We start from the raw sequence: 13,438 nt of genomic DNA, 5'->3' as shown, positions 1-13,438 counted from the left end.
TCGCTCATCCATCTGTGGTCTCAGGAATCCTCTGAGAGATCGGAAGGAACCCTTTGGTCTTCTGTCAAGTTGTCTGTTGAGGTGAAAAGCTCTAGGAAATCCTACATAGCAAATACATTGTTCTGTTACAGAATTTGTAGGACAGGGGAAAAAATGGTTCCCTGAGCAAGTACGGATGAGTCTTGCTAGGAACAAGGGCTGGACTGCACCAGATCCCAGACCATGAGCTATCTTTCTGAAAAGAAAGAGGAGGAGGAAGAGGAGAAGAAATAAGTCTCTAGCCTTCAAGCAATGCAGAATGTGGAGGCAACTGAAGGGATTTATGTGAGATTAATCAACCTGGTTTCTGCTGCCTCCCAGTCAATTCATGAAGTCAGAACCGACTGACAAGGGAGTCATTTGTATCTTGTGGGAAATGGATGCTTGGCTCTAGTGGGGGTCCTCAGCCGGGGGTCCTCAGGAGTTTCTCCCCACCCCCACCCCCACTCCCCTGCTTCTGTCTCCTTTTCTTACACTTGGAATCTCTGTCGCTCTCCAGACAGACTCCTGGGGTGGGGTCCCTTTGTCTTTGCTCTTAGGGCCAGGTATGTATCTGGAAAACCCCAGAGAGCCAAGTGGACGGGGCCAAATACGTCTCACTTGAAATTCAGGCGGGCAATTTATTACTATTATTCTGTTAGCCAGCTTAACACACACACAGCCACTGATGCCAAGGTCCCTGCAGGTTCGGTGAGTAGCAGCGCCCATTTCCGGCTGCTTTGCCAGCAACAATCCCTTTGGGACAGAGAGGATGTGGTCCTGGGATGCCATGCTCTGGGTGCGAGGGGATGGCTGCAGTGGCCTCCGTGGGGAGCTGCCCTGGGAGACGACTGGGAAACTGGTCCCCAATGCAGCAGCCAGACTATGGCCTGGGATCCCTCTCTTTATCCCTGGCCTTTCTCTCCCACCTTAACTTCAACCCTCCCTGTGGGGTTTTTTTTTGGGGGGGGGGCTAGTCCACCTCCTCGTTCAGCTTTGGAAAACCATTTGCAGATGTTTCCTCTGTTGTGCAATGAGGCTGAGCGATGTCACACAGAGTTAAGTGACTCCTTTGTTTAAAGAAGGGAGATTTTATGGGAGTCAGGGATCCTCTGATCTCCAGGAAGGAGAGCGTGGCAGACCTGGCCCCTCCCGGATCAGGCCCCCCAGGCCCCCTCCCCTGCTGCAGCCCTGGGACCCCCCCCCGTCCCCCCGCTGCACCCTCTGGGGGGAGAGAGAGGAGACTCACCAGATCCCAGGAGGGGGCAGCGAGGCAGCCCTTGCAGGAGAGACCCCAAAGCAAGGAAAGGACTGGGGAGGGAGGGGCCTTGGCTCTGGAGGACCTGCCCCCCTTGCTTCCTGTCCTCTCTAGGAAGGCAGCTCAGTTCCCTTTAACCCTTGCCAAGCCGAGTCCACCCAGCTCAGCCCTCTCGCTTGGCAGATCCTCAGATTTTTATTATTTTTTATGGATTTCGGGGGGGGGGACTTTTGGTTGGACTCTGAGCATCTCCCTCCCTTAAAGAATTTGAGGTGATGCATCATTTGTCTACTTTTAATATGTTCTATGTTTTAAACGTCCCTGAGAGCTCTTGATGAAGGGTGGTATATCAATGTAAAAAATAATAACAACCACCATCCTTTTTTAGTCCATTGAATTAGCAAGTAAGCATTTCTGGAAGGGGAAATTGCATACTTTTGTATGTTTGCAGAGGAACATGCATAAGAAAATTTTGGTTATTCATGATGAGAGTATGATTTATTTTGAACTTCGCTTGGTACCTCCTTGGCAGCCAGTGCAATTATTTCTGTGTTGCAAAATATGAGTCAGCTATATCAGAAGCAACACGATGGCCAAAAACAATTACAATGTGAAATAATTACAATACAATAGGAATTATTACAATAGGAATAATTCAAAACATCAAAACTAACAAACTGAAGTCTCTGAAAATTTCTGAAAGTCCTTAAATGAATCATGGTGCCAGACTTTCCCCAGCAGAGAACAAGCTGTGAAACTTTGTTGTTGTATGTTGTTGTTGTTTAGTCGTGTCCGACTCTTCGTGACCCCATGGACCAGAGCACGCCAGGCACTCCTGTCTTCGTGAAACTTTGTATAATCAGCAAATGTCCAGTTCTCAAGTCCAACTCTGAACTCTGATGAACAGTGTTTCCAGATAACAACTACTGTTTCATTGAATTCTTCATCAGCCAATTAGTTCAACACTCGAAATTAGAAAGATATGTCATTTATTCATTAACCAATCTTTTTTCAAATAGATATAATTACATGAGAATGAAAAATACTCTGGAACAGTGCTCAGCTTGTTCTCCGCCGGGTAAGGACTTTCAGAGACTTAAGTTTGTTAGTTTTGATGTTTTGAATTATTCTTATAAAGTTTTTCACATTGTAATTGTTTCTGGCTGAGTGCTGAGTGCGATTATTTCAGCAGGGCTAGAACTCAGGACCCGCTGCCTTGAGGGACATCTAAGAGCAGTTTGGCAGGAGAAAGGTCTCCCTTGGGAGGTGGTGGACTCTCCTTCCTTGGAGGTATCTAAGCAGAGATCGGACGGCCATCTGCCATGGATGCTTTAGCTGAAATTCCTGCATTGCTGGGGTTGGGCTAGATGACCCTGGGATCCCCTCCTATCTCTCCACTCCTGAATTCTAGGAGGAGCTTCCTTGCCTCCTGCAAAGCCCTTTTCCCTGCAAGCTCTTCCTCTGGTTTCTGGCCAAGGGAGGGAGATGCTCAGAATCCAACCAAGAGCCTCACCCCCAAAAGGATATCTGGGCATTGGCGTAGCCAGGGGGGCATCTGTCCCCCTTAATCCATAAAAAATAATAAAGCAGTGGACAAACGAGAACAAATATTGGCCTGGATTCACCTAACCAGCCCCATCAGATGAAAAATGGGGCCTGCCCCCATTCCTTCCTCCTCCCCCTCTCCATGCCCCCCTGAACCCCTTTAATTTGGTTCCAGGGCATTGGGAGGGAACCTTCCCAGAACAGCTCACAAGGAGAGGAGAAAGTGGATCCTGCCATCAGGCAAACTGGAACGCTTATGTAGGCAGAATGACTTGGAAAACACAAAGTGGAGTACAACCTATTTGCACAAAGACAAATACCCATAATTAAAACGCAGAATAAAATAAGCACCCATAATTAAAATGTGCTGCAAAACAATCCTATTTACAGGAAGGAAACAACAGAGCATTGTGGAGCAGATCATATTTCTGCTGTCTCAGAGGAGGACATTTCCCTTTTTCTTTTAGGGTCCAGTGTGCTTTGAAGATGTCGCTGTTCGTTTCACAGCCGAGGAGTGGGCGTTGCTGGATCCTGACCAGAGAGCTCTGCATAAGGACGTCATGGAGGAGAATCGTGGGATCGTGGCCTCTCTTGGTAAGGCTCCCTGTGGGATCCTCATATATGCCTGGAAATTCCAAAAATACCTCTATGGATCAACCTCATATATTTTCACAGAGCTCAACAGCGCCCCCTATAACACCTGGGAACCTAACACCCCCACAATAAAGAGTAACTTACAGTTTTTTCTTTGAACAATCTTCCTCAAATTATTCCTTTTTCTACCACGATTGGGCTGCTCTCAACTGCCCAGGCCATCTTAAATGTCAGCTTCAGAATTGTTAGGAAAGATAAGTAGCTTCAGGTTTTCTGTTTTTGTTTTTGCTCCTGTCAGTCTTGGGTTGACCAAAGAGACGACTGACATTGGAGATGGAGGGGATGCCATGACTGGGCCAAACAAAATTCATCCCAGAGAAGGGCTAGACTTATTGAATTTCAGGTAGAAGTAGCAGTGATGATGATGATGATGATGATGATGATACAGTGGTACCTCGGTTTACAAACTTTCCGGAACAGGACTATTCTTAAATCAAGGTACCACTGTAGTAATAGTAATAATTTTTATTTCTACTCTGCCCATCTGGATGGGTTGCCCCAGCTACTCTGGGCGGCTTCCAACACACATATAATCAAGAAACATAAATAATAATAATCTGATCCCATATAAAAAGAACATTAACTTTAAAATGAACAACTTCTCCTAGTGGCCAAAATTGTGGAAACCTATTTTGAAAGGTGTATTTCTGAGGTTTGATAGTTTATAACACCAGTTTTGTGTGGAGTAATACCATAAAATTATATAGGAATGGAAAGATAATTTAATGAAGGATGTAATGCAATGAATTTTATGAAGGAGTATTTATTAGAACAGCAGTCATAAAGATAAAACGTGAAACCTTTGGTAACCATTGGTAACGTTTAGCTTTAATTACGGCCTTACAACGCCTTCCCATGAAGTGAACCAAGTTTTTAGTTCTGCAGCTGTAATAATGGGAAACCAAGACTGAATTATGGCCTCTGTTAATTGGGCTTTATTGCTGGGTTGCTTCTGAATAACAAGTTTCTCTAGTCGGCTCCATAGATTTCCGATTGGGTTAAAGTTTGGACTATTCTCAGGCCATTCCAGCAGTGAAATATCATTAGCTTGAATGCACCTTTTGCACACAGCAGCAACACGACATAGAGGTGAATCCTGTTGAAATAGCAAATAAATATATATGTATATGTTGTCGTTTAGTCGTGTCCGACTCTTCGTTACCCCCTGGAGCAGAGCATGCCAGGCACTTCTGTCTTCCACTGCCTCCCGCAGTTTGGTCAGACTCATACTAGTAGCTTCGAGAACACTATCCAACCATATCGTCCTCTGTCGTCCCCTTCTCCTTGTGCCCTCCATCTTTCTCAACATCAGGGTCTTTTCCAGGGAGTCTTCCCTTCTCATGAGGTGGCCAAAGTCTTGGAGCCTCAGCTTCAGGATTTGTCCTTCCAGTGAGCACTAAGGGCTGATTTCCTTAAGAATGGAGAGGTTTGATCTTCTTGCAGTCCATGGGACTCTCAAGAGTCTCCTCCAGCACCATAATTCAAAAGCACCAATTCTTCGGTGATCACCCTTCTTTATGGTCCTTCTTCAGCGATCAGCCTTCTTTATGGTCCAGCTCTCGCTTCCATAGCTTACTACTGGGAAAACCATAGCTTTTACTATACAGACCTTTGTTGGCAAGGTGATGTCTCTACTCTCTCTCTATATATATATATAAATGCTTCAGTAGCTGGGAAAAGATCACCTGTGGCACACTTCAGTTTGGGCTCAAGTATTTCGTTTATGCATTTTGGCGCATTTATATTCCCATTAATGATGCAAATTCTGCCCACACCTTTTGCTGCCATGCAACCCCAGATCATCACACTGTCTGGGTGTTTCACGGTCGGTGTAATGCAAGTAGGATGTAAATCTTCTCTGATTCTTCTCCTCGCGTATTTCATGCCATCACTACCAAGCAAGGAGATTTGGGTTTCATTGCTCCAAATAACACTTTCCCATTGTTCTGCTGTACAGTTAACATGGGTTTCATCTTTCAACCTTTTGTTGGAGAGATAACAATGGCTTTTTCCTTAGAATTCTAACATTTAGACCAGTCCTTGCACTCAACTTCCCATTACATTGCACCATATCGTCTTGTATACACCCAGATGATTTTCTTCTGTCATGTAGGCAAAGTCTTCCACAATTTTGACCACTACTTTATATCAAACAAAGCAACATTCAACAGAATCTCATAATAGATATGTTGGTTAATGACAAACAACACAGGTAATGAACACACACCTAACTTCTTACAGTTCTTTTCCTTTTGTTCCTGAGGCTCTAATCCCTTTTTGTCTCCATCGCAGATTGTGATGAATCGGAAATTGAGAACAAAGGTGACCATGATAAAATCCCCAGGGAGGAGAAGCCACGTAACAATTTGGAGTGTGGAGAAAGCTGCAGTCAGAGCTCCCATTCCACTTCCCATCAACAAAATATCATTGGAAAGAAAGTCTATCAGTGCATGGAATGTGGAAAGAGCTTCAGGAAGAGCTCCATTCTCACTTCTCATCAAACAATTCATACAGGGGAGAAACCCTATCAGTGTGTGGAATGTGGAAAGAGCTTCACTGATAGCTCCTCTCTCACTTCCCATCACAGAATTCATACAGGGGAGAAACCCTATCAGTGTGTGGAATGTGGAAAGAGCTTCAGGAGGAGCTCCTCTCTCACTTCTCATCAAATAATTCATACAGGGGAGAAACCCTATCAGTGTGTGGAATGTGGAAAGAGCTTCACTGAAAGCTCCAAACTCACTTCCCATCAAAGAATTCATACAGGGGAGAAACCCTATCAGTGTGTGGAATGTAGAAAGAGCTTCAGGAAGAGCTCCGATCTCACTTCCCATCAAAGAATTCATACAGGGGAGAAACCCTATCAGTGTGTGGAATGTGGAAAGAGCTTCACTCATGGCTCCAACCTCACTTCCCATCAAAGAATTCATACAGGGGAGAAACCCTTTCAGTGTGTGGAATGTGGAAAGAGCTTCAGTCAGAGCTCCCACCTCACTTCCCATCAAAGAATTCATACAGGGGAGAAACCTTATCAGTGTGTGGAATGTGGAAAGAGCTTCACTGTTAGCTCTCAACTCACTTCCCATCAAAGAATCCATACAAAGGTCAGAAAAACCAGTATACAGCTTTAGGAGTCAGGCAAATCCACAGCTTTTTAACCAGGTCTTTTTCTTATTGACATCTAATGCTATTTTAACATGTGATGTTTTGTGTTTTTATGTTTTAAGCATCCTGAGACCTGTGGGTGTAGGGTATACGGCCAGCTCTTAAATGCCTAGGGGTCTTTTTACCCCCCTATTAAATATTGGAGGAGGCCAACCCCCAGGTTTTCTTTGTGTTTTTTCAAATGCAACATTTTATTCTTCTGCAACTTGCCATACAATTTCGCTTTCAATTTGCCCTTTTAATAATTTTTTAAAAACCGCACAAAGGTCATGAGAAAAACAAAATACAAGAAAATACAAACGTGGACAGGTCCCATCTTTGTGGGCCAAATGCAAAAGTTGCTTTAAAGGAGGCTTTCCCAAACTTGGGTCCCCAGCAGCTCCCGGGACTACAGTTTCCATCATCCCTCCCCATTGGTCCTGCTAGCTAGGGATGATGGGAGTTGTAGTCCAAAAACAGCTGGAGACCCAAGTTTGCTTTAAAGGGAAAGTAGACTGGCCCTTTGACACCCTCTGCTGGCTAAAAGCACTGCCCCAGAATCTGAACCACCCCCAGTACTCCTAATTGGAATTTACAGAGCGCAAAACTGAAGTTTGATCGGCACTTCAACCTCTAGGGAGCTTCTAGGTGCTTTCTGCGCCACCTAGAGTACCCACAGAATTGTGGCTTTACTGGCAACACACATAGGAGAACAAATGAAAGACAAACACAAGGGGCAGGAAAAACCTGGAAAGGGCCATACCAAATGGACATCCGGTGTGAAGAGGTCACTTTCCCCACTGTTGAACAATGCCACAGGTAGAGGAGACGGAATGCTAGAAGTGTCTCTGGGGCAAGGGGAGCTGCTGGGAAATTGACCTACTGGCTCAAAATATTACTTTTTTAAAAAGTCGCTGCCATTATAGACATTGCCATTCAAATGGTGTGCATGCATCATGTGATTGATAGTGCAAGGCGGACCTTACCTGGCCCCCCACCAATATTTTATTCAAGTCGGCACCACTGGGTCGGGTTGTTTACAGATTAAATAAATACATAAATCGCCTCCCTTTGCAAATATTCCAGCTTGTCTATATCCTCATTTATTCTTCTTTAAAATTTATTTGCCCATCTTCTGAAGATTTTACATTATAAACATAGAGGATGAAAGCATGGCTTTCTCAAAAACAAGACAAGCCAGAGAAATCTCTCCTTTTCTTTTTTTGGATGGAGTTACAAACTTTGTTGATCAGGGGCCTGCTGTGGAAATAGTGCATCTCGATTTCAGCAAGGCTTTTGACAGAGTCCTCTGTGATATTTATGTGAGGAAGCTGTTAAAATGAGGCTGAAAAAGGTAACTTTTAGGTGGATTTGACTGACCGAACCCAAAGAGGACTCCTTCATGGTTCCTCCTCATCCTGGGGAAAAGTGACAAGAGGGGTGCTGCAGGGTTCTGTCCTGGGCCCGTTGTTGTTCAACGTCTTTATAAATGACATGGATGAAGGAACTGAGGGGATGCTCATCACATTTGCAGATGAGACCAAACGGACCATAATGGCATCCTCTCTCTTCTTCAGCAACAGACAGGGAGACAAAGAACAGCGCAAAAGCACAGCAGAGCGGAAGAGACAATACTGACTTCCGTTCTTACACTTCCCAATCCTAGGAAAGTAAACAGGGGCATGTGACATACTAGCCACATATCCAGCAACGGGAGGAGTGAAGAATTGCTAACACAGCACACATGATTGGAAGTGATATAAGGAATAAAACCTGCTCCTTTTTCCTTATGGGGTACCCAAGGGCCCATATACAGTCCTTTTGTAGGTTCTCTATCGGTAGGAGAAAATAACAGAGACCGACCAGAGAATATTGAGAAGCAAAGCAGCCAGTAAGCCTCTTCTTTACTAACTGTTGCAACAGGGTTCTCCACCCACACGCAGGAGAGAGGAGGAGGACCCCGAGCCATGTGTGCAAGCCCTTATATAGACATTTTTAATTGCCCAACCTGGAGTCCAAGACCACCCCCAGAAACTGTCAGGATATGAGTACAACGCAGCTGCAAACTAGCAGCTCAGTGTTTACATCATATGAATCATAAAATCATAGAGTTGGAAGAGACCACAAGGGCCATCGAGTCCAACCCCCTGCCAAGCAGGAAACACCATCAGAGCACTCCTGACATATGGTTGTCAAGCCTCTGCTTAAAGACCTCCAAAGAAGGAGACTCCACCACACTCCTGGGCAGCAAATTCCACTGTCAAACAGCTCTTACTGTCAGGAAGTTCTTCCTAATGTTTAGGTGGAATCTTCTTTCTTGTAGTTTGGATCCATTGCTCCGTGTCCGCTTCTCTGGAGCAGCAGAAAACAACCTTTCTCCCTCCTCTATGTGACATCCTTTTATATATTTGAACATGGCTATCATATCACCCCTTAACCTCCTCTTCTCCAGGCTAAACATGCCCAGCGCCCTTAGCCGTTCCTCATAAGGCATCGTTTCCAGGCCTTTGACCATTTTGGTTGCCCTCCTCTGGACACGTTCCAGTTTGTCAGTGTCCTTCTTGAACTGTGGTGCCCAGAACTGGACACAGTACTCCAAGTGAGGTCTGACCAGAGCAGAATACAGTGGCACTATTACTTCCCTTGATCTAGATGCTATACTCCTATTGATGCAGCCCAGAATTGCATTGGCTTTTTTAGCTGCCGCGTCACACTGTTGGCTCATGTCAAGTTTGTGGTCAACCAAGACTCCTAGATCCTTTTCACATGTACTGCTCTCAAGCCAGGTGTCACCCATCTTGTATTTGTGCCTCTCATTTTTTTTGCCCAAGTGCAATACTTTACATTTCTCCCTGTTAAAATTCATCTTGTTTGTTTTGGCCCAGTTCTCTAATCTGTCAAGGTCGTTTTGAAGTGTGATCCTGTCCTCTGGGGTGTTAGCCACCCCTCCCAGTTTGGTGTCATCTGCAAATTTGATCAGGATGCCCTTGAGTCCATCATCCAAGTCGTTGATAAAGATGTTGAATAAGACCGGGCCCAAGACAGAACCCTGTGGCACCCCACTAGTCACTCTTCTCCAGGATGAAGAGGAACCATTGATGAGCACCCTTTGGGTTCAGTCAGTCAGCCAGTTACAAATCCACTGAGTGGTAGCATAATCAAGACCGCATTTTACCAGCTTCTTTACAAGAATATCATGGGGCACCTTGTCAAATGCCTTGCTGAAATCAAGGTAGGCTACATCCACTGCATTCCCTTCATCTACCAGGCTTGTAATTCTGTCAAAAAACGAGATCAGGTTAGTCTGACATGACTCATTTTTCAGAAATCCATGCTGACTATTGGTTATCACAGCATTTCTTTCTAGGTGCTCACAGACTGTTTGCTTAATGATCTGCTCCAGAATCTTGCCTGGTATTGATGTCAGACTGACTGGGCGGTAATTATTTGGGTCCTCCCTTTTCCCCTTTTTGAAAATAGGGACAACATTTGCCCTCCTCCAGTCTGCCGGGACTTCGCCTGTTCTCCAGGAATTCTCAAAGATGACTGCCAGTGGTTCTGAGATCACATCTGCCAGTTCTTTTAATACTCTTGGATGCAGTTCATCTGGCCCTGGAGACTTGAATACATCTAAACTAGCCAAGTATTCTTGTACTATCTCCTTAGTTATTCTGGGCTGTGTTTCCTCTGCTGAATCCTTTGCTCCAAATTCTTCAGGTCGGGCATTGTTTTCTTTATCGGAGAAGACTGAGGCAAAGAAGGCATTGAGGAGTTCAGCCCTTTCTGTGTCCCCTGTTTGCATTTCACCATCTTCTCCTCTGAGTGACCCCACTGTTTCTTTGTTCTTCCTTTTGCTACAAACATACCCATAAAAGCCTTTTTTGTTGCTTTTAACCTCTCTAGCAAGCCTGAGTTCATTCTGTGCTTTAGCTTTTCTGACTTTGTGTCTACACGTGCTGGCTATTTGTTTGAATTCCTCTTTGGTGGTTTCCCCCCTTTTCCATTTTTTGTACACATCCTTTTTTAATCTTAACTCAGTTAAAAGTTCTTTAGATAGCCACCCTGGCTTCTTTAGGCACCTTCCATGTTTCCGTCTCCTTGGTATTGCCTGAAGTTGTGCTTTTACTATCTCCCTCTTAACAAACTCCCAGCCATCATGAACTCCCTTTCCTTTTAGTATTACTGTCCATGGGATCTCACCCAGCACTTCCCTAAGTTTTATGAAGTCGGCTTTCTTAAAGTCGAGAAATTGAGTCCTAGTATGCTTGGCTGCTCCTTTCCGCTGTATAGTAAACTTCAGAAGAGCATGATCTCTCGCGCCTAATGATCCTTCCACTTCTACCCTACTAACCAGGTCATCAACATTGGTTAGGACCAGATCTAAAATGGCTGTTCCTCTTGTTACTTCTCCCACTTTCTGGACAATGAAGTTGTCTGCAAGGCCAGTGAGGAATCTGTTTGACCTTATGCTCTTGGCTGAGTTTGACATCCAACAAATATCCGGGTAATTGAAGTCCCCCATTACTACTATCTCCCTTCCTTTTGCATGTTTGGCCATCTGTTCCAGGAAGGCATCATCTGTTACGAAAAAGGAGCAATGCAGAAGCGAGCTCCAGGTGGCTGGAATGGTAAACAGAAAGCTGATGTTTTGGGACTGTACCGTGGGAACCAGGGACAGTCTATTCAGTGCACTGAGCGCCGGATGTTAGCTCAGAGTGGCACATGACCCTGTACTGGAAGTACATGGGTGGAGTTATTCTCTCTCTGCAGTTGGGATGAGAGAGTACAGACATGTTTTCTCTGTACTGCTGGAAAGACAGAAATAAAAGTATGTGAATATATTTCTGTCTGTCTCTTTCCCCCCCCCCGGCGATGGGAGGGGGAGGAATGGTGTGTTCTTCTTCACGTTGGGAAGAATCGCCGAGGGAGACCTCCCTTGATCTTGCTGGGAGTCGCAGACAGGAGGTCAACAAGGATTCAAGCCGGGCACCTGGAGGGTGGCCAAATTCCTCTGAGCTTCGCTGGCTCTGCTGGCTTGAATCAACATCTGGTAGCAATGCCGATGGCTAATGATCCATGTGAATCAGCATGAGAGGTGAGAGGTCGATGAATCGTTGCCATCCTCTGCACCTAAGGAGATAAAGGAAGCGTCTGCCTGCAGCCAGAAGCTGAAACAGACAGCTGGACACCGAGAGGCAAAGGAGCCCCAAAAGGTATGCTGAATTTCGGGCTAAAGAGAGTGAACGCAGAAAGATTTATTCTCTGGTTCACAAGAAAGAGCTGCGTTTAAGAAAACAGCTCTGAAAGAAAGGCTTGCATACCAGGAATTCTTGTGGCTGATAAAACATTCCCGTCCCGAGCAGGTTGCTAGGCAACGACAGCCAGAAGGCTTGGAAAGTTACAAATGGCTCAGAGAGCCTGGGAAGAGGAATTGTTTTGACTACCTATGCAGCTGTTGAAAACAGCGTGCGGTTTGCCTGCCTGTAAAAAGCAGTAAACAGCCCAGAAGAGAACTTTTGGATTTTACTGGCTTGAGAAGTGAGAGCTGACCCTTGGATTCAGCATGGATTCCAAGAAGGGGGGAGGCTTACCCTATCCACCTCCCCTGAGTGCCGTGGTTCTGGATGACCACAACCGGCTTGCTGCACTGGAAGTAAAGGACAGGGGGAGGGAGGAACGGAGCTCTAATTCCCCCGCAGATGAGGCTACTGGAGAGAAAGCTCTAGCCTTGAACGTTGTCCAATGTTACAATTGTGGACAGGCTGGGCATCTTCAGCGGAACTGTAAGAAGCCACGTCAGCCAAAAGGAGCGAAGGGCCGCTCAGCAAAGCCTGAGGCGTCAGGCAAAGGTCATACCAAGCCTATGGTGAAACCTGCAAAGGCTTTGATGGCAAAAGGAACCACGCCAGATGTTGGGAACGCGTTTGTAATCGACACTGGAGCGACCGTTCATATGTCCCCACACAAAGGACTCTTTTCAACGTTTAAGAAGCAACGTTTCGCTGTGAAACAGGCCAATGGTCAGGAGCTGGAAGCGACCGGGGTAGGGACTGTGTATCTTAAGAGTCTGAACTTGACTGTAAACAATGTTTACTTGGTTCCTGAATTGAAGTACAATCTGCTGAGTGTTTCACAGATTGCAAAGAGAGGACTGAGACTGTCCTATGATGCTGAGAGCTGCAAGATCTACAAAGATGGATCTCTCTGCCAGAGAGAAAGATGGATTATATTTGTTGACTTTTGACCAAAGTGATTACATGGAATGTAATTCATCTGTGTCTAACTTAGTTTCTCTTGCAGGTGTGAGCAAGAAGAAGACCGGAGTCAACAGAGCATTTCAGCGGGTGTATGCTGATGTGATTGGTCCTCTAGAACCATCTAGAGGCAATGCAAGATATTATCTTGTGTGTGTGGATCATTTCTCTAACTTTGTCTGGATTTATGTGTTGACAAAGCCACAGGAAGCCTTGGAGAGGTTTCAAGAGTTTTGTGACAAGGTTAAAAGTATGCATGATGCTAACATTATTCACAGACGAGAAGCAGATTTTTCTTTTACAGGATTTCCAGAGGTTCCTGCAGAAGAAAGGGATAAGACACAAGATTGCTGTTTCAGCGGAAGCATGGAACAGGGGTGTCTGTGTACGGGTGAACAAAGAATTGCAAAAGGGGATGGATGCGCAATTGCTTAGTTCACATCTGCCACATGAGTTCTGGGCCGAGTCTCTAATGTCGTTCAGTTATACGAAGATGAGAAAGGTTTCAAAAGAGTTGGGAAGTTCTCCTTTTGAGAAACTGTTCCATAGAAAACCTTCTGTTGCC

At 45.3% G+C, this 13,438-nt stretch overlaps 1 protein-coding gene across 1 annotated transcript; it reads left to right on the top strand.

Moving 5' to 3' along the window:
- The first annotated feature begins 3,221 nt into the window (after positions 1-3,221).
- LOC128412141 (gastrula zinc finger protein XlCGF8.2DB-like) lies at positions 3,222-6,649 on the top strand. Its single transcript, XM_053384998.1, has 2 exons — positions 3,222-3,415; positions 5,768-6,649. Exons 1-2 carry the CDS (start codon positions 3,382-3,384, stop codon positions 6,604-6,606), a joined length of 873 nt encoding a protein of 290 aa, XP_053240973.1. The 5' UTR covers positions 3,222-3,381; the 3' UTR covers positions 6,607-6,649.
- The last annotated feature ends 6,789 nt before the right edge of the window (positions 6,650-13,438 follow it).

This window comes from Podarcis raffonei, chromosome 4, assembly GCF_027172205.1.
Source record: "Podarcis raffonei isolate rPodRaf1 chromosome 4, rPodRaf1.pri, whole genome shotgun sequence".
Taxonomy (NCBI): Eukaryota; Metazoa; Chordata; class Lepidosauria; order Squamata; family Lacertidae; genus Podarcis; species Podarcis raffonei.
The sequence above is the reverse complement of the archived record's forward strand: the minus strand, read 5'-3'. Positions and strand labels throughout refer to the sequence as shown.

What these genes read in the sequence shown, in the direction of transcription:
- LOC128412141 (XM_053384998.1), top strand. Translation starts at nt 3,382, where the DNA reads ATGGAGGAGAATCGTGGGATCGTGGCCTCTCTTG. An exon ending in TGGGATCGTGGCCTCTCTTG is followed by an intron (nt 3,416 to 5,767) that starts GTAAGGCTCCCT and finishes TCTCCATCGCAG; the next exon opens with ATTGTGATGAATCGGAAATT.